The 21,980-nt window shown below is 30.7% G+C and overlaps 3 protein-coding genes across 4 annotated transcripts; 1 reads left to right on the forward strand and 2 right to left on the reverse strand.

Moving 5' to 3' along the window:
* Positions 1-1,980: 1,980 nt before the first annotated feature.
* Positions 1,981-10,911, reverse strand: LOC108813237 (protein DETOXIFICATION 19-like). Of its 2 annotated transcripts, XM_018585732.2 has the most exons (7): positions 10,606-10,911; positions 3,141-3,685; positions 2,968-3,054; positions 2,818-2,874; positions 2,492-2,730; positions 2,312-2,430; positions 1,981-2,202 (listed from the first exon to the last, which is right to left on the reverse strand). In XM_018585732.2, exons 1-7 carry the CDS (start codon positions 10,885-10,887, stop codon positions 2,101-2,103), a joined length of 1,431 nt encoding a protein of 476 aa, XP_018441234.1. In that variant the 5' UTR covers positions 10,888-10,911; the 3' UTR covers positions 1,981-2,100. The 2 variants fall into 2 exon arrangements, with proteins under 2 accessions (XP_018441234.1, XP_056844245.1); XM_056988265.1 differs by having other exon boundaries at positions 2,312-2,730.
* A 4,204-nt stretch (positions 10,912-15,115) lies between these two features.
* Positions 15,116-20,379, forward strand: LOC108838445 (mediator of RNA polymerase II transcription subunit 33A). Its single transcript, XM_056989709.1, has 12 exons — positions 15,116-15,442; positions 15,582-15,692; positions 15,853-16,179; positions 16,263-16,585; positions 16,667-16,758; positions 16,845-17,157; positions 17,240-17,450; positions 17,682-17,796; positions 17,873-18,034; positions 18,106-18,736; positions 18,813-19,019; positions 19,108-20,379. Exons 1-12 carry the CDS (start codon positions 15,171-15,173, stop codon positions 20,181-20,183), a joined length of 3,840 nt encoding a protein of 1,279 aa, XP_056845689.1. The 5' UTR covers positions 15,116-15,170; the 3' UTR covers positions 20,184-20,379.
* Positions 20,380-20,436: 57 nt separating this feature from the next.
* LOC130496956 (putative F-box/kelch-repeat protein At3g22730) lies at positions 20,437-21,733 on the reverse strand. Its single transcript, XM_056989710.1, has one exon. It carries the CDS (start codon positions 21,660-21,662, stop codon positions 20,445-20,447), a length of 1,218 nt encoding a protein of 405 aa, XP_056845690.1. The 5' UTR covers positions 21,663-21,733; the 3' UTR covers positions 20,437-20,444.
* Positions 21,734-21,980: the final 247 nt, after the last annotated feature.

Below are 21,980 nucleotides of genomic sequence, written 5' to 3' on the forward strand. Positions count from 1 at the left end.
TTTTATGAATAGTTTAATAAAATGATATTATATATTTAGATTGACCAACTTATTTTTTAAGAATTCGGAATATTATTCTCGTATTGACATGTGTCATAGTTTAAAAAATATAATTTTCTTAAATAGTATATAAGGCTATACAGAATGTGCTTTTTGCAAATCAAATATTATATGAAAAACTATGCAAATATAAATTTACAATGCTTATTATTACACTTCTATTTTTAGAACTTAATGTATTTGCATCTATATTATACTCAATTCATTTTCCATACTATAAATATATACATTTACCATTTGGAATTTTTATATTATATATGATAAATGTTTTTTAAAAAAACTTTATTGTGTCTTGAAAAATGGAAACAACTATAAAAGAAACAAATAAGAAAACAAAAAGAATCAAACTAAAACAGATCTAAGTTACATTAATAGTTAAATATTTTAATATATCAATATTTTAAATTTATTTACTAAATTAATATTTTACTAATCCATCATTATTTTAATTATATATACCACATACATTTCCACTATTTTAATGAATAAAATATAATTGTAGATCAAATATTCACTACTTCTTTATTTCATAAACAGATGTATACCTAAGATATTATATTAAATTTAAATTTGTTCTGAAAACTGAACTAGGCTGATAGATCTAATCAAACCGTGAAAATGATCAGATAAAAGATTTTGTTAAAAATCATATTTGAGTTAAGTTACAAATTTGGTAAAAACTAGGTTAAAACTCACCAAAACGCCTGACCCGGCTCAATATAAAGACTTTTTAAATTTTCAATATTAAAAATATATAAATTATAATAATTATTTCAAATTTGTTTTAATATTTAAATATATAAAAATAAAAATTTATGACATGATTACTAAGCAAATAAATTAATCTCTAATTGTATTAATATAGTTATTTTTATATTATTTTCCCTATTAAAACTTCCCTACTTTCTTTTATCAAAACAGACTACATTTTTTATCAAATCCGTACTTAGGCTCCGAATGTTTATATCCGAACCGCAGTTAATAGTAATTAATTATATATATTAATACTAGGTGTTTAGTCCGCCATGCGGGCATGATTATCTTAGTAATATTTATTAATAAATATATTATTAATTTAAACACCAACAAAATAGTTTATTGTTATACAATTATAAAATCAATAACAAATTTAACATAAAATATTTATATATTATGAAATCTTTCACTAAAATACATTATATATATACTATTTTATAAAATTAGAAAGAATCATACCGTTTGAATATTGTAGAAATCTCTTTATATACAATTTTGATTGCGTTTTTTATTTTAATTTTTCATTAATTATCAAGATCTTCAACTATGTTTATCATGTCGCTTATGTTTCTCCTCTCTCAAGTATTTCAGACACTACTTCAATATGACCCGAGAGTACTTCCAAAAACTTCTCTCTCTTTCTCTCTCTCTGAGATCAGTCTCTGTATCTCTGTCTCACTAATAACGATCCATAGCTATTTTATATAGTTTTTCATGTTTTCGAAATCCTAGTTTCCAAAACAACATAGATATGGACATCTTCTATAACAATAAGTGCAACTTTCATTTTCTTGGAATGCAATTATTACTCTTTCTTTAAATCATAAACTTGTTCGCCAAGTTTTTTCCCCTTTCCTTATCTTCAAGATAATTTCTTGCTTTTCAAATCTACACGACTCCAGCTCAGCATCTGGACTCCACATAGTTTTTACTACTCAACACAACGTCTGTTTCAACAACTACGTCAGCAACTACGTCAGGACAGATATCTTGCATCTTCAAAATCAAAAATATAGTCACATTTATAAATCAAAGAAAATATCCGCGCTACCACTCTAGTTATTATTAAAAACATGTACAAGTTTGCTTTGTTCAAAACAGCATTTTCATTTAGCGGTTCTTGTCTACTCTTAACGGAATTTTAGACAGAAGAGAGATTGACACTAACAGAAAATCGAGTGTTTTATTCACTGAAAAAATAATTTAGAGGTTTTCTTTGGTTTTATTATTAAAAATCCAAAAACACAATAATGATATTAGTCTCGTCCATAGTTTCATGATCTTTTAGACCGAAGAATTTAGCTTTGTCCACTTCCGGAAAACTGTCATAAGCATGAGTGACGAACATTGGCAAAATATCCCAGTTATCATACCAATCCACAAACCCTGTGTTCACCAAAACGATGACTCAAAACACAACATCATTCCCAGTTCAAAAAAAAAACAGTACATCACATAAATGTTCGAATTATTTACCAATTTCATAAGAGAGTACCTTGGCATACAACTTTAACTTGAAACCACAAAAGGCTGCAATAGGCGTTCCAATTAAATAGAATGTTCCCAAATTTATAACCGTGACGACGTGCTGCCAACCGCACCCTCTGGCTACTCCTGTCGATAAAAGTTGAGTTTTTTGTATGTTTGGTATTCAACAAAAAGTAGAATATTTTACCTGATAGAACACCTTGGATTGAATCAAGTGTTATAGAGGCAGCAAGAAAGAATGTCAATGGTGCAAACTCTTCTTTGATGACACGACTATTGCTGAATAACCCGACCCAACCATCGTGACCTACAAGTAAAGCAAGCACTACGCCAAGGCCAAGGACAAAAGACAACTTAACGGTTACAGAAGTGGCCTTCTTTGCACCTTCCACGTTTCCAGCTCCAAGTTCGTTGGACACACGTGTACTACAATAACGTTTTTAATATTACATAAAATAATGTTGTGATAAGAGGAAAATACATAGTTTTAAAATGATTGGTGAAATGGCTGACCTTGCAGCTGCGCTAAGTCCATATGTTAACATGTAGCTAATCGACTCCGTGTTGACGCTGAATTTAATTATACATTACGAAACTATAAGCTATTCTTTTGATATGAAATACAACATTACTTAACTAATTAAATAGTGGTATAAAGCTTACCATATAGCTACCAAAGAGGTGGTGATTTCCGGGTTAGGCAACAATCCTGCTAAGAACACAAGTATCTCGAACGCCCAATATTCCAAACTGTTGCAACAATATATATAGTCCACTCTTAAGCTCTAACAGTCATATGAAGTTAGTAGTTAGCAATGGCTACTGATCTGACTTACCATACCATAGCAGCAGATGGGAGGCTCAATGTCAAGTTTATTACTACATAACGGAATGATTCTAATGAAAACCCAGTCCATGTTTCCTTAAACTTGTCAGAACATATCACATAAGTTCCAAGAGAAAGGAAAGCTATCCACAATGAAATAGATGTAGCTATTGGAGCACCAATGAATCCAAGGCCAGCTAAATAGACCAGAACATATGCGATACCAATATTGATCACCAGGGGAACAAACGAGAAGATGACTAGCGGAGCAACAATGGATTGTGTTTGGCAAAACCTAAGAATGTTTTGTAAGAACCCGTCAGCGAGTAAACCAGGAATTTGGTATTTTATATACAGTGCAGCTTGTCTTGAGATGTTGGAATCTTGTCCGATAAATCCGAAAACCGGTTCTGTGAAGAACCAGAAGATAGAGATGAGGATGGTAAAAACTAACGAGACGATGCATGATGATTGCAGATGAATCCCCAACATTTTGTAGCTTTTTGCACCAAAGTCTTGACCACATAATGTCTCAAGTGCTCCACTTAACCCCGTCTGTAAAAAAGGGACACTAATATATATTAGTATGGAGTAGGCATGGATGTTGGGGTCGTTCAGGTAGGGTATTTCGTATTTTGATTCTTTTTGGAATACATCTAGGTCTCATTCTAGTAAATTTGTAAGTATAAGCCAAGTCTAGATATAATTCATCTGTTTCAGTTCTAATTTGCATCACATTCTAAAACCAATAAAGTAACCATATATTTTTGAGGTATACATGATTGATTCAGGTATACCCGAAGTAAAATCAAAAATTTAAAAGAAAAATATAAACATATATAATTATTTATATAGAATTAAGTATTTAAGACACTTATTTAAATTTGAAATACTTAGCTTTAGATATCATATCAAAATAATATGGAATTAAATATCTGAAGTGCATATTTATTTTTCAAATATATATATCTTAATTTTTTAATTTAGGATTCTATTTTTATCTACCATTAACAAGTCATAGTAGGACCACTTGTAAAATTAGTTAATTTTGCATATTTGATTAGTTATATTAATAATAAACCAACTATAAATTTGATTTTTTTTTGTAATTATAACAAAATCTGTTGAGAAAGAATCTAACCAAATCTTACTTAAATATTTTAATTAATTTCATAGTTAGTAATATATTATTATTATAAATCAATGTTTACTAATATTTTATTATAAAACAAGAAAATAAAAAAAAATTATATACTATTTTTATAAATTATATAATTATATTCTTTATTATCTAAAAATAGAAGTGCTATATAAATTTAATATTAAAATATATTAAATAGGTAAATTAACAAATTTTTTATTTTATAAAAATTGTTTCATTTGAATAAATTATCACTCACCAGTAAAATGAGTTAAAATTCATAAACTATAATATTTATACAAATGTAAATTTATTAGCGTAGGTTAAACTTTTGTATATTCAACTAATATTATCTTTTTATTTTTTTTGAAACTCTCAACAATATATTTTTTAAAATGTTTATATACAAAAATATAATAGTATATAATAATCTTTAGTTCATATACTATTTAAAATGTTATTAGAAACTATAAAATTTTAATAATTCATTTAAAATATTAATGACAAATCAAATTTTTATCATATTTTTTAATTATGACAAAATATATTGATAAAATTAAAAATATTATCAAAGATTCATATTTGTTTTTTATAAAATAATGTTTTAGTGTATTAACAAAAACAAATTCAGAATGCATGTAATCTTTCAAACTCAAAAATAGTAGTGTAATTTTTCAATTTTTTTGACAAAATATAAAATTTTGAAAATAGATATTCAGACTCAAAATGATAATATTTCAAATTATACATAAATAATAAATAACAATTTTTTAAATGCACCGCGAATAACAAACTATATATGTTGTGAAAGTGAAAACAATCTAATATTTTTGAAATCTTGATTAAAAAATATTAATATCATAACATCCAAAAATATACTATATTAATAAAATTTACTAAAATAATATGATAGATGTTACTATGTATAAAAATTTACTAAAACAATAGGGCGATATTATTTTTAAAATATAGTGTTTTTACTTATAAATCCCGTAAAATATTAAAATAATATATGTTAAATTATATATTTTTAAACAAAATTATCTTAAAAATATTTATTTTCTATAATATAAATAAATAAATTTTAAAGTTTAATATAAAATTTATAAATTAAATAAAAACTTATTTTAAGGAGGTTATTTATTTTATTATCCATATTGTTATTTTATTGTATCTAACTCGAAAATACATTAGTAAGTAATTAAAATTAATAACAAAATAAAATGTATTAAAAATTACTATATATTAATAATGACGAATAAGAAATATAAAAATAATATTATAAAATTACTTAAGATAAAATACATTTATAAAATGAAAAATATCCGCATGGACATACGGGTTAAAATCTAGTTTCATATTAATTTGAACATTTGGATCAGTTTCTCGGATATATTTTTGGGTTTTTTACGGGTTTTTTGAGTTTTTTCGGATTACTTGTTCGAATTTGGTAAATAACACTTCGGGTTCGGATATATTTTATAATATACTACAAGACCCATATGGATATTTTTTTATATTTCAGACTGAGTACATATCACATTTTCCGTTCGGATTCGGTTCAAATTTTGGGTTACATTTCTAATTATTATCTTTAATGAGCCAACTATTTACATTAAAAACTCTATAGATTAATAATGCTGGGACTACAAAATTTTATTCATTTATAGAGTTTTTAGTTAACAAAAAAAATAATTTCCAGATTTCTCTATTTTTAGGATATATTTTTATAAAATAAGAAAATAGTTATTGTATATATATATATTAATCTTAAATTTTATAAATTTGAATTTTATATCGTTTTTACTATATTTATTTGGTGTATCTGAAATATGTTTCATAGAATTTAAATCTAGTTTCAAATATAGTTTTACTAAATTTTATCAAAATATATTGAAGTGTGGAGAAAACAATAAAAGTGAACTTCATTGTGAATATAAGACAAGCAATACAATATTTTATTTGTACTTATATGTATCTTATATATATGAATTATTAATTTGTTACTTCAGTGAGATTATATATTTACATAGATTTTTTTTAAAAAATATTATCTTATTATTTAATCATGTAATATATTGAACCGGACCGATTAAAGATAAAATAAATTACTAATTTCTTTTTTCTATTAATTTGTTAGAGTTTCTAATGTATTCTTGAAAATATATCAAAAGGAAAATTGAGATAAGAATGTGTATACATTTTGCAAAGCCGGCTCGTAGGCCAAGCCAATGAAACAGTGGCTTCCGGCCATTTTAGTTTAAAGAAAATTTCGGCCACATTTTACAAAACCTTTCTTTAGTCTAGTGGTAAAATCTGAAAGCCACAGAATTTCTTACACCAACCAGGGTTTGACTCTACAAAAAAGCGGCCAATTTTTCAAAATTTGCTTCTGGTCCTGAATTTTCTAGGACCGGCTCTGCACTTCGTTATAGACGCCATAATGAAAAATTGATTAATTACGTCCCTTGTGATTGGGTCAAGATCTACACGCGAATATTAGAAAGAGGACTTGTTGATTCCCAAAACCATTGTGATGAAAGATGTGAGTTTTACCGTTTAAGTTATTTATGCAGCTTAAAAATGGTGGATATAAATGCTTGAGGCATAGAGGAGAATGGTACCATGAAGGCAAATATGCAAGATATCAATACCCAAAGTAAAATCAAAAATTTAAATTTAAAAAGAAAATATTAAAAAATATATAATTATTATATATAATTAAGTATTTAAGACACTTATTTAAATTTAAAATTCTTAGCTTTAGATATCTTACCAAAATAATATGGAATTAAATATCTGAAGTGCATATTTATTTTTCAAATATATATATCTTAATTTTTAATTTAGGATTCTATTTTTATCTACCATTAACAAGTTATAGTAGGACCACTTGTAAAATTAGTTAATTTTGCATATTTTGATTAGTTATATTAATAATAAACCAACTATTAAATTTTTTTTTTTTGTAATTATAACAAAATCTGTTGAGAAAGAATCTAACCAAATCTTACTTAAATATTTTAATTAATTTCATAATTAGTAATATATTATTATTATAAATCAATGTTTACTAAAATTTTATTATAAAACAAGAAAATAAAAAAAATTATATACTATTTTTTTATAAATTATATAATTATATTCTTTATTATCTAAAAATAGAAGTGCTATATAAATTTAATATTAAATATATTAAATAGGTAAATTAACAAATTTTTATTTTATAAAAATTGTTTCATTTGAATAAATTATAACTCACCAGTAAAATGAGTTAAAATTCATAAACTATAATATTTTATACAAATGTAAATTTATTAGCATAGGTTAAACTTTTGTATATTCAACTAATATTATCTTTTATTTTTTTGAAACTCTCAACAATATATTTTTTAAAATGTTTATATACAAAAATATAATAGTATATAATAACCTTTAGTTCATATACTATTTAAAATGTTATTAGAAACTATAAAATTTTAATAATTCATTTAAAATATTAATGATAAATCAAATTTTTATCATATTTTTAATTATAACAAAATATATTGAAAAAATTAAAAATATTATCAAAGATTCATATTTGTTTTTTATAAAATAATGTTTTAGTGTATTAACAAAAACAAATTCAGAATGCATGTAATCTTTCAAACTCAAAAATAGTAGTGTAATTTTTTTAATTTTTTTTGACAAAATATAAAATTTTGAAAATAGATATTCAGACTCAAAATGATAATATTTCAAATTTTACATAAATAATAAATAAAAAAAATTTTAAATGCACCGCGAATAACAAACTATATATGTTGTGAAAGTGAAAGCAATCTAATATTTTTGAAATCTTAATTAAAAGTAAATCTTAGCTAGATTAAACTAATCTTATTTAGTCTAGTGGTAAAATCTGAAAGCCACAGAATTTCTTACACCAACCAGGGTTTGCCTCTACAAAAAAGCGGCCAATTTTTTAAAATTTGCTTCTGGTCCTGAATTTTCTAGGACCGTCTCTGCACTTCGTTATAGACGCCATAATGAAAAATTGATTAATTACGTCCCTTGTGATTGGGTCAAGATCTACACGCGAATATTAGAAAGAGGACTTGTTGATTCCCATAACCATTGCGATGAAAGATGTGAGTTTTACCGTTTAAGTTACTTATGCAGCTTAAAAATGGTGGATATAAATGCTTGAGGCATAGAGGAGAACTAGATTTTGATCCGCACACCCGTGCGGGTGTATATTTCAAAAATATATTGCTATTTATTTCATGTCAATATTAAATTTCGATAAAAAATTCAAATCTGAAGAACCAAACCGATCACGATCCAAAAGAGTAATACCAAACCCGAACCAAAATTGATTAAATATCCAAATTATTCAAAATTTTGATATTTAGACAACCGAAACCATAACTAATTTGAACCGAAGTATTTTAGATATCAAAATGTATCTGAAAAGATTAATATACTTATATATATTAATTATTTTTAGTTTTAATGTATATAGAAACATCCAGAATATATATGATACTTTTAGGTCGGTTTAAAACTTGAAAATATATAAAAATAGTCAAATATAAATATCTAACATAGTAGAAGTACACTCAAAACACCAAAAATATTTAAAATAATTATTGATTTTTGATCCAAAATTTAAATTAAACCAATTTATTTGTTAAGTTTAGGTATTCTAACTAAACTTAGAATATGTTATTTAACAAAATTTTAAATCAAACCAACATATGTTATTTAGATTTATATACAATATATTATTTTATTTATAGATTTTAAGAAATTCAAAATATATAATAAATTTTTAAAATAATTTAAATGGGTTGTCCGAACCCGAACTGAACCCGCAAAGATCTGAATGTAATTCGAACTGAAATTTAGAAATATCTAAATGAGGTTGAAATCTTTGACCCCGGAACCCAAAACTCAAACAGATCCGAAACGAATCCGAATGGATACCTGAACTGAAATTTAGAAATATATGAAAAGACTGAAATCTTTGACCCCGGAAATCCAAAACCCAAACAGATCCGAAACGAATCGGAATGGATACATGAATGTCCAGCCCTAGTCACTATTATGTATCATATATATGTCATCATATAATTAATGTATTGGTCTATCATATAAATAATCATATAATTAATAGTATTTTATATGTACCATCTTATAAATAATCATATATATTAAATTCTTAAAGTTTAAGATGAAACATAAAAACCATAATTTAAGTTGGCATATGAAATTATCTTTTTGTTGTATTTTTCTTATATATATTTGAAAACATTTTTTAATAATGGAAAATATTTTAGTAAAAAAAAATTTTGAATATATGCATATTTTAAATAAAACATTTTCTTATAATATTTTATGATTATTTTAGACAAACAATGTTTTTAGGTAATTAGATTAGTCCATTTTGTATATTTTAAAACTGATATAATGGATTTCAATTTTTATTAATAACATAAGCCATTATTTTTTTATTCTTGAACATACTTTTATCATGTTTCAATTTTTTTTATGTATTAGTTTTCTATGAATTATTATTAATTTTATGGTTTTTTTTTTAAAAAAGGAATCTTGAAATTTTTATATTTGACTAAATAAAATATAAGGTAACAATACTGTTTTAATTTTTTTATATACTATTTATATTTCAGTTTTGTGTTTTTATTTTCTCCATAAATAATTTGTAAATATAGTGACAGAATTGTAAATAAAAAGAAATATAGAAAGAATGTTGTTTAATTTATTGTAAAAATAAATGCTAAATATTTAAATAAAAAGAAGTATTAAATATGTTATTAATGTTTCTAAACAATTTTTATTTGTTATTAATTTATTAAAAGTACAATGGTTAAATGAATAAATAAAAGAAAGTACATATCTCTATTATCCATGTTTCAAAACATATCTCATTTATTGTACTATCTTTATTTCTAAATAATCTAATTGTGTACTTCAACTTTGATAATATATATATATAGTAACTATTAATAGACAAAAATTCTAAGTTTATTTTGTCAAAAAAAAACTATTAATAGACAAAAAGATGGATCCGTTGAAAATTTTTATGTTGAAAAAGATTGGGCCTGAAATTTGGCTAGTATTATATCTAATGGCATATTTAATTAATGTTCTGGTCCAATTTAAGTCGCTGGTCTAATTAATGTTTTGGTCCAATTTAAATCGCTGGTTTAATTAATTAAGTAACTCGTGTTTGGTGGTTTAGTATATTGTCAGTGGCAATTCCTTGTAAATATTAAGAAAAAATCAGAGTTATTTCTAAATTGTACTTCACTTTTAATAGATTAGATGGTACCATGAAGGCAAACCCGGTAGCGGTGGCCCAAGAATTGGCGAGGGTTGCCCCAGCGAGCTCGAGTTGGCCGAGGTGAGAAGCAAACATCACAGATGTTAAAGGGATGCAATAGATGAAAAGATTTGTGAATATCATTGGAAGACCGTAAGTAATTTGAGCCTTTAATTCTTCCAGCTCTATCACTTTTTGAACCCAAGATGAGCTTTTCCTTCCTCCAACGTCATCTCCTCCAACTTCATGATCGTCCAGCAAGGGAGTGATCGTATTGGTAGGATCAACCATTGGATCTTCTTGATGAAGCTGTAAACTTGGTGTAATATGTAAATTTCTAACTTGTCACAAGAGAACTTACAACGCCTTATTTATATACACATAAGCTAAACTATCGTTGTCCTTACCATAACTGACTTATTAATCAAGATAAACACTATAGGTAATCCTAATCATAGACTGGATACCCTAAAAGCACTTATGCTTACTTTGGTTGCTGAGGATACTTAAGAATGGGAGATGAAGAAATGAATTAAATAAGGGAGATGAGTAGCTACACGTTAACACAAAGAAAGGCAAGCAGTGAGCTAAGGCTCAAAGTCAGAGGCCCCCTATCTCCAAACTTGCAACGTGTGGTTAATTAGTTTTGTTATTTTCGTGTAACTGATTTTAAATATCAGTGAATATATGTTCACATGTGGCATGTGTGTATGCTGATATGCTGATATAACTCAATAGTTCTTATGCTCCAAAACCTCAAATTAAAAAAAAAATTAAATTAATAGTTTACTAGATTTTGACCCGCACACCCGTGCAAATGTATATTTTTATAAAATATGTTGTTTTTATGTCAATATTAGAATTGGACAAAAAATCCGAATCCAAAAAATCGAACTGATCCCGATACAAAAAGAAGTACCAAACCCGGACAAAAATTGATTAAATATCAAAATTTTGGTATTTACAGAACTGAAACCGAATCTGATATGAACCAAAGTATTCCAGATATCTGAATATATTTGAAATAGATTTATATACTTATGTATATTATTATTTTAGATTTAATGTATATAAAATATTCAGAATATATATAGTACTATAAGCTGGTTTTAAATAATGAAAATATATATAAATAGTCAAATGTAAATATCTAAAAAATTAAAGTATAATCAAATCACCAAAAATACTTAAAATAATTATTTATTATCTGTCTAATATTTAAATCAAACCAATTATATGTTAAATTCATGTATCTAATATATGTTATTCAAATTTATAGTAATATTTTTTTTTATTTGAGAAATTTAAAGTATATAATGAATTTTAAAAATAATTTAAATGAGTTATCCGAACCCGAACAAACCCGTAAAGATCTGATTCGCTCCGAACCAAAATTTAGAATATTTGAAATGAAACTGAAATCTTTGACCCTGAAAACCCGAATTTTTTTTGAATATATGTATATTTTGAATCAATTTTGATATAAATCAAATTAAATTATTATTTTGATTTTGAAATATATATATATATATATATATATATATAAAGTTTAAATTTTGTTTATGATTATTTTATAAAATGATATTTTTAGATAATTAGATTAACTCATTTTTGTATTATTTTAATTGACCAAATAGATAGTTTCTCGTAATATAATAGATTCCCAGTTTTTAATAACATAGTTCATTCTTTTTTAGTATACTGGTATCTATGTTTTCAAACAACATTATATCATTTTTATAACTGCTATTTATGTTTCCAAACAAATGTCTTAATTTAAACTGATATTTCATGTTTCCAAACAAATTTATTTTTTAAACTATTATCCAAATTTTCAAATATGCATCTTTCAGTTTTTAATAATATAGATATCAAAATATAAATGATGTAATATACAAAAGGAATATAACAATATGAACCGAGTGGTCTTGTATTCCCATATCAAAATATTAAGAAATCTAATATGGATTTGATTTTACGATCACTTTAAAAAACAATAATCGTATGTCCACAAAATTATTTTAGTCATTATATTCTTAATGGGCTTGGGAGTCCACTAAGAAAATAAAGGGTTCATAGAGTTTTTATTATTTAGTTGAGTGGCATTGATTGTAAATATTAAAGAAAAATCAGGGTAAGTACTCAAATGTACTTCACTTTTAATAGGATAAATTTATTTATAAATATAGATTGTAAATTATTTTACGTTCAACAATTTTTTTGATATTATTATAATCAGTCACTCTGACATCTACCCATTCAACAATCCACTCATTCATATTAGATCAACTCAATTAATCGCCTAAACTGGATCTATCTAATTAAAATTAAAATTTGAAAACTTGTTCAAAAATCTAAAACAAAAATATCATATTTGATAATACTTGACACAAATTAATTTTTAATCAAGAATGTTAAAATATAAATAAATCTATTGTAACATTGACAATGAATGAAGAAGAAGAACCGAAAGAACTTTAACGATAACTCTATTCATTAAAGGCATGTGAATTTATTCATACATTATGGTTTGAAGATTAGTAGTCTTTTTATTTAGCTAGAAGCGAAATAAAAAAAAATTGTTACCTAACAAATTTTGATCAATTCAAACCTCTGTATAATCAGCGTCAAAATTATATGAACGCAGCCTAGTTATGTGTAGAACGAAGCCTAACTCTCTAGAAATAAATCCGTCATTAACGAGCTTAAAACTCAATTTCATGGAGGAAAACTAAGAAAAAAATGTAACACCTCAAAACCCAAGCCAAAAAAGTGGGTTTAAAGGAAAGTCTGCTGGTTCCCTTGCGTTTTCTATATAAATACAAAAGTGAAACAAAACCTGAGCTGTATAATACAATGTATTCCGCTGGGACAAGACCGAAATGAAGTAGTCTGCTGGAACAAAAGCTGATCAGCTGCATGTGGTTAACGGCTACGTATGATGGTTGTCCCAGCGGAATACATTGAAATGCAACAATGTAGGGGGAGTTATGCAACAATATGGAGTTGTTGGTATGTGAAGTTGCTTCCAAGGATGAGCCTGAGTTGACACACTTAAACAAAAAGAGGAAAGTGAAAGAACACTTGGTATGGGAATGCAAAGAGATGAAGTGAACATGTTGTTGAGGCTTACAAGAGGTGTGATTGGCAATCGGTTTTGTGCTTGGATTAATAAAACTCAATCATCAATGAGGAGATTATTAGAATTTTGTGGTGAGTGAGTTTTCAACTGGGAATTCGGCCAAAAAAACCTCAACTTTGTACAAATTACCAAAACAAATATGAACTTTTGGGCTGGTCAAAAAAAACACTAAACTTTCATTGACTTGCCAATTTAGCACGCCGTCAGTTAATTTAACAAACTTCGTTTATTGTTGGCGTTAAAGTGAGACGACGTCGTTTTATATGATATGAAAAATAGAAACAAATAGCCCTTTGGATTCGAACTCAGATTGGGTAGGACATTTGAAAAGGTGTTTTACCACTAGGCTAGTGACACTTTCAATGTACTTACTAACATATTTAATGTAATTTGGTACTCATTGAATATAATTTTTTTTCTAAAAACTTAAAAATATCTTTAAATTCCAAAAGATTGAAAAAATAAATATTTTTATAAAACTAATTTTGAAATTAAAATGAAAAAAAAATTTCTGAAAAAAATAAAAATCTTTTAAAAAAATTCAATATCTAGCTTAAAAATCGAAATTTAAGAAGAAAAAATATTATTTTATAAAAAAGAATTTAAATTTCGATTTTTTAAGCTAGATATTGAATTTTTTTTTAATTTTTTTTTTAAGAAAAAAATATTATTTTTAATTTTAATTTCAAAATTAATTTTATGAAAATATTTCTTTATCAATTTGGAATTTTAAAGATATTTTTAAGTTTTTAGAGAATTTTTTATATTCAATGAGTACCAAATAATATTAAATATGTTAGTAAATACATTGAAAGTACCATTAGCCCAGTGATAAAACACCTTGTCAAATGTCCTACCCAACCTGAGTTCGAATCCAAAGGGCTACTTATTTTTATTTTTCAAATCATATAAAACGACGTCGTTATCTCATTTGAAAATGACGTCGTTTTACATTAACGCCAACAATAAATGACGTTTATTAAATTAATTGACGGCGTGCTAAATTAATAAGTCAACGAAAATATTATTAATTAATTGGCAAATCAATGAAAGTTTAGTGTTTTTTGGCCAGCCCAAAAGTTTATGTTTGTCTTGGCAATTCGTGCAAAGTTGAAGTTTTATTTGGCGGAATTCCCGTTTTCAAAATAGTTTTATCAAGGTTATGTGATATAGACCTATATTAAAACCTCCAAAAATTCAAGAAATCAAACAATTGAACAAAAAATATAAATATTTTTTGGTTTGACATAGTAAATAAATTCAAGAAATCATAATTTTGTCTCGGGACGTTCACACGCACCCACGCACGCACGCGTACTCTCTTTTTTGCCAAATCAAATCTGAAACTCTCCTCTTTTTTGTTTAACCGCCCTCTCTCTCTCTCTCTCTCTCTCTCTCTCTCTCTCTCTCTCTGTAATCTTCACAGAGAAAAATGGCGGCTCCGGGACGGAGTACCGTCTGGGACGGAGTAATCGAGCTGACGAAGAAGGCTCAGGAACAGTGCGTCGACCCTCACCTCTGGGCTTCCCGCTTATCCGCCAACTTGAAACCCTTCGTCGAGTTCCCCTCCACGGAGCTCGCGGAGGTTCTCGTCTCCTACATTTGCTGGGATAACAACCTCCCCATCCTCTGGAAGTTCCTCCACAGAGCTATCGCTTTGAACCTCGTCTCTCCTCTCCTCGTTCTCTCCCTCCTCGCTCTCAGGTTGGTTTTGGAAAATGTAATCTTTTAGAGTCTTGAAGTGTTAAAGATTGAATCTTTATTGTTTGTAATTTTGGAAATGTATCTTTTAGAGTCTTGAAGTGTTAAAAGATTGAATCTTTATTGGTTTGGTTTCTTGTAGAGTTGTTCCAAACCGGTCTACTCAATCAGCGGCTTATAGACTTTACTTGGAGCTTCTCAAGAGATATGTTTTCACCATTAAAGATCATATTACCGGTTCTCACTACCACAAGTGAGTCGAGTCCTTGTTTCTTTGATACTGTTTCATTAATCATAGTTGAGTCCTATTTATATGCTTTAATGTGGATATATACATAGAGAATACAAGTACTTTTATTGGCATACTAGTTGTTACCTTAGCATGGTTGGTTTCTTCTTTTTTTTGGGTGCAGCGTGATGAACTCAGTAGCAAACATTCTTCGTCTTCCAGAGTTGTTTCCTCTGGAAACAGACAGACCCGGTCTACTTGTTGTAGAGTTCGTCTTTAAGATGGTCTCACTGCTGCTTGATGCATGCTTAACTGATGAAGGTCTAATAGAGCTAAGCCAAGACTCCACTTCTCTGTGGCTAATCAAATCTCAAGATATGGAAATTGACGAGAAGACCGGATCTGACGAGAAGTTACAGAGTTTAAACAACATCATGGCTATCGAGATGATTGCAGAGTTCCTCAGAGATACAGTGATCTCCAGGTTGCTATACTTGGTCTTCTCCAACAGGTAATGCATTACAGTCAGCCTAAAATGATAGCCACAAGCTTGGATTAGTAGTCATCATTTCTGTAAATGTTTGCTATTTGTAGGGTTTCAAAGTGGCATGAATTTGTCAGCAGAGTAAAGTTGCTTGCAGAAAGCTCATCAGCCTTGAGAAGTTCAAAGGTTGTTAACTCTGGGGATCTATTGGAGTTGGTTTCAAATAAACGATTTGGATATTCTCGTGACAGCAGCAACGAGGGTTCTTTACGCAAATCAAATGCAATTGTGGATTTTGGATCTCTTGCTCCTTTTGCTGGCTTATGCCATGGAGCAAGTCTCTCTTCACTCTGGCTTCCTCTTGATCTGGTGTTTGAAGATGCTATGGATGGATATCAAGTTAACCCAACTAGTGCTATTGAAATCATTACCGGTTATTTGCAGACTCCCATCTTACTTTTTTGACTAAAGGATTATCACAAATGTATGGTGAAATAACTAACCAAAACTTCAGGTCTAGCTAAAACGCTTAAAGGGTTTAATGGCAGCACTTGGCATGACACCTTCTTGGGTATTTGGATAGCAGCTCTTCGACTTGTTCAAAGGGTTAGACCAATCTCTAGACTAAAAGCTGCTTTATTTGGTTGGTTACTAATGTCTCTTCTGATTTACTTGTCTTTCTCTATTGCTAGGAAAGGGATCCGATTGAAGGACCTATTCCTCGACTGGACACAAGGCTGTGTATGTCATTATGCATTGTACCTCTTGTAGTGGCCAGCCTTATCGAAGAGGGAGAGTACGAATTCGTCATGAAAACGCTACGAGGTGATCTTGTTACAAGTTTGCAGGTTCTTGGTGAATTCCCTACGTTGCTGGCTCCTCCCCAGTGCGTTGTTTCTGCTGCGAACAAGGCTGCCACGAAGGCAATCATGTTTTTGTCTGGTGGAGATGTTGGCAAGTCATGCTCTGATGTCATAAACATGAAGGACATGCCTATCAACTGCCGTAAGTTAATGCAAATTCTGCGTTAAACCAATCTGTTTATCTTTGTGTGCTTCAGAAGTTAGGCCTAATGTACATGTTGTAGGTGGAAACATGCGTCACCTGATAGTTGAGGCTTGTATAGCAAGAAACATACTGGATACGTCGGCCTACTCGTGGCCTGGCTATGTTAACGGCCAAAACGACCAAATACCTCAGAGTCTGTCGAGTGAAGTTCCATGCTGGTCGTCATTTGTGAAAGGAGCCCCACTAAATGCTGCTATGGTGAAAGCATTGGTTTCAGTTCCTGCTTCAAGGTAGAATGAGTTCTTATTTCTTTTTGATTTCGTAGAATGACTAATATAAAAACTGTTAGCTGCTGAGTTTCAAAATCATAGCCTAAAAAACCATAATTTTTACAAGAGTGAGAAGCGTGGTTGCATTCTAGTTCTGCCTCTTCTTCAGTTATTACTTTTTGTTTCAGATGATCTTTTTTAATTTACCGAGAGTAAAGCAACTGAAATTTAAGCTCATGGATTTGATGGAAGCTTAACGGAGGTGGAGAAACTATATGAGGTCGCAGTCAAAGGATCAGATGACGAGAAGATATCTGCTGCTATTGTGCTTTGTGGGGCATCTCTCACACGGGGTTGGAACATTCAGGTCCGCATTTACATCCACCATTAGTGAAATTCTGTTGAGTTTACTGCTTGAAAACACATCTGTTTTTTTCTTACAGGAACACACTGTTGAATATCTTACAAGATTATTATCCCCACCCGTTCCAGCAGATTATTCCGGGGATGAAAGTCATCTAATTGGTTATGCCTGCATGCTGAATGCTATTATTGTTGGGATAGGATCTGTTGACAGCATTCAAATCTTCTCTTTGCATGGCATGGTATGTAAACTATTGTGCAAGTTTCTTGATGCTGCAAGATATATGTGGTTTTGATGAGAATACTCTTTTAGGTTCCGCAACTTGCTTGCTCACTAATGCCAATCTGTGAAGTGTTTGGATCTTACACCCCGAGTGTATCCTGGACTCTTCCCTCTGGAGAAGAAATCTCAGCATATTCTGTTTTCTCCAATGCGTTCACTCTGCTTTTAAAGCTTTGGAGATTCAATCATCCTCCAATTGAGCACGGTGTAGGAGATGTGCCCACGGTTGGATCCCAACTCACACTCGAACATCTTCTTTTGGTGCGTAACTCTCATCTTGTTTCCTCAGAGACCCTTAACAAAGACCGGAACAGAAAGAGACTTTCGGAAGTTGCAAGGTCAGCATCTTGCCAGCCCGTGTTTGTTGACTCGTTCCCCAAGCTGAAACTCTGGTATAGGCAGCACCAGAGATGCATAGCTTCCACGTTATCAGAACTTACACATGGATCTCCTGTCCACCAGACAGTTGAAGCACTTCTCACCATGATGTTCAGAAAGGTTAATTCTGGCACAAGCAGTTCATCAGGAGCTGCAAGTGAAGACATCATTCCAAGACCTGAGTTTCCTGCTTGGGATATCCTCAAAGCTGTTCCATATGTTGTCGATGCTGCTTTAACAGCTTGTTCTCATGGAAGGCTTTGTACTCGTGACTTAGCAACAGGTTTGTGCCTCGTGCTTTCTCTCTTGTGCCAATAATATATTATCATATATTGTGACAATAAGTGTTGTTCTTTCAGGTCTGAAAGATTTAACAGATTTTCTCCCGGCATCACTAGCAACGATAGTGAGCTACTTGTCGGCTGAGGTGAGCAGAGGTGTTTGGAAGCAAGTATTCATGAACGGCATTGATTGGCCAAATCCGGCTGCAAACCTATCCAAAGTTGAGGAATACATAAAGAAAATTCTCGCAACAACAGGAGTTGATATCCCTAGCCTTGCTCCAGGTAAAACTATGCAACATGTTCAACATTTGTCTTAGATTTGTTGAAACTTGTCTTGTGAACTTATGATTGATTCTTGCTTGTGTTATAGCCGGAGGGAGTTCTCCAGCAACGCTTCCTTTACCTCTAGCCGCTTTCGTCACTCTAACCATTACGTACAAAGTCGACAAATCTTCAGAGCGTTTCCTCAATCTGGCCGGGCCAGCACTCGAGTGCTTGGCTGCAGCCTGCCCTTGGCCTTGCATGCCCATAGTAGCTTCGTTGTGGACCCAAAAGGCGAAACGTTGGTTTGAGTTTCTTGTTTTTTCTGCATCTCGCACCGTCTTCCTTCACAACCCAGACGCTGTGGTTCAGCTCCTCAGAAACTGCTTCAGTGCCACTCTCGGGTTAAACGCTGCACCCATGTCATATAGTGTTGGATCTCTTCTTGGCCATGGCGGGATCTTCCCTGTAGCACCGGGGATTCTCTACCTACGCATGTATCGTGCTCTCAGAGACACCGTCCCTGTAACGGAAGAGATTCTCTCTCTCCTGATACATTCTGTGAAGGATATAGTACAGAACAGGCTCTCAAAGGAGCTGAAAACAGTGAAGACCGGATCAAGTTACGGCCAGAGTTCACTAGCAACAGCAATGACTCAAGTCAAGCTTGCTGCTTCGCTTAGCGCCTCATTGGTATGGCTAACCGGCGGCTTAGGTGTGGTCCACCTACTCATCAAAGAGACCATCCCGTCCTGGTTTCTATCGGTTGACCAAGAACAAGAAGGACCATCTGAGCTAGTTGCGGAGCTAAGAGGGAATGCCCTTGCTTACTTTGTGGTCCTATGTGGAGCATTCGCTTGGGGGATGGACTGGAGATCAGCTGCATCGAAACGCCGCCAAGGGATCATGGGAAGCCACTTGGAGTTCCTCGCGAGTGCCTTGGACGGTAAAATATCAGTGGGGTGCGAGACAGCAACTTGGCGAGCTTATATTACCGGTTTGGTGAGTCTAATGGTGAGCTGTTTGCCAAGTTGGGTGATAGAGATCGATACAGAAGTGATGAAGAGTCTGAGCAACGGGCTGAGACGGTGGGGGAAAGATGAGCTAGCGGTTTTACTTCTCTCCATGGGAGGTCTTAAATCAATGGATCATGCCGCTGAGTTTATCATTCATTCGCGTTCCTAGCTTCTTCTAAGTGTTTTGATCTCTTTCATAGTGTTTTAGTTGATTTGCTTGACGGTGGATAGTTTTGGCTTACTCTACTAGCTAGTGTGATGACTCTAACACGCATGTATAGGGGATGATGAAAAGAATAAAAATCTTGTGAAGAATTAAATGTTCTTTTCTCATAATATACATTATGATGATCTGGTTTTTGCTACCACATGGAATAATAAAAGAAAACATAGTTTGTATCATAGTGTAGACAATAAAAATGAGGAAAATTTAGTCAACATTGACAGTCTCAATGTGAATACTGTGTCTTCTTTTCTTCTCTTGTTTCTTTGTAACCAGCATCGCATGTTCTAGTTTACTTCTTCTCTTTCTCTTCCGTGTCTGTGTTCGTTGCTGGATTTGAACCAAACTTGGAATATAATTGAATATACGTGGCCACCATGATTTATGTGTAGAATTTTCATAAGGGATTTCTGTGTGATATTCATCGTCCTCTCCAATAATGTAGACCACGTTCTTCATGTTCCAACCACTTGGTCCTGGGCACACGACCACTTTCTTGTCCTCGTCGAGTAAAAAAGTCGGGAAGAACGGGTAACGTTCTTCAAGAACGTGTAAATCCACTTCAAAGGACTTGCTCCATGACAAGGCAGCTTCAGTACCAAAGTTACTGGTCACCCACAGCTCCATTTTTAATGGAAAATATTTCATATGTAACACTGAGATTTGTTCTTCTCTAACAAGAGATAGCATCATAGTCGGCGGAACTGGAGGAAGATTTAGACGTATAAATCTCTCTGTTGTGAAATCAAAACCGAGTAAGAACATAGAATCCTTGTCTGTTCTCTCTGAAGCAACCCAATATGAATTTCCTTGCAAAGATACGTATCCAAATGCATGTATATAGTAGTCGAGAGAGATTCCATCAAGAAACCTCCATGAATCAGAGCTAAATTCATATATCTCAAACTCATCAACATTGTCTTCTCTCTTGGGACTCTGCCGATACCTCAAGATTTTGTAGTCACGGTGGCAAGATTCCTTGTTTTTGTATCCTAAAGCATAACTAGACTTTTTCTTGTAATGATGAATACATTTTGTTTCCCCTAAAAATGGATTCCAAACTAGGAGCTTATTGTCTCTGGTAACGCATAACAACAAACCTTCGCAGTGAAAGACTTCCATTATATCGGAATCTTGTGAACTAGAGTGGGAACCCTTCTTTAGGTTAAGTGCATCCTTAAACTCTATAGATGGAGCATTGACGCTGAGATCGAGCTCAACGCTGACTGGACAAATCCTAAACTCCTTCAGCATGAGAAGTAAAGGCTGCTTTGGAGCTTTACGGTGGTTCTTCTCGGTGAATAGTTGGTCTTTGAGTAAAGCATTCCATTGTTTGCAAGTAGGTCGCAACCGTCTCAGAGTTGTCGCCGGAACCCTAGAGAGTATTTCCTCTAGTAAGTGGTGGGGAAGATCGGATATCATCATTCTCTTCTCTCCCAAGGAAGAATAAAACGACCAGGCCTCGATTAGGTTTTTCAGGTATTCACTTTTTTATAATGAACAAAGATTTCTTCTATAGAAAAACAAGAAACGGTGTTTCTTTTATATACTCTTTTATTTTCCTTTTTTTTCCTTTTTCCTTCTTCTTTTTCCTTTTCACGGCAAATGCTCTTTTGTTCTAACTTTATTGTTAGGGAGGTATATTTTTCAATTCTAATTCTGTCAATCAATCTCAGTATAATTTTTTTTATTTCTCTTTTAGAAAAATTCTATCTTATACAGTGGAATTAAAATACGAGCAAT

This window comes from Raphanus sativus, chromosome 6, assembly GCF_000801105.2.
Source record: "Raphanus sativus cultivar WK10039 chromosome 6, ASM80110v3, whole genome shotgun sequence".
Lineage (NCBI taxonomy): Eukaryota > Viridiplantae > Streptophyta > Magnoliopsida > Brassicales > Brassicaceae > Raphanus > Raphanus sativus.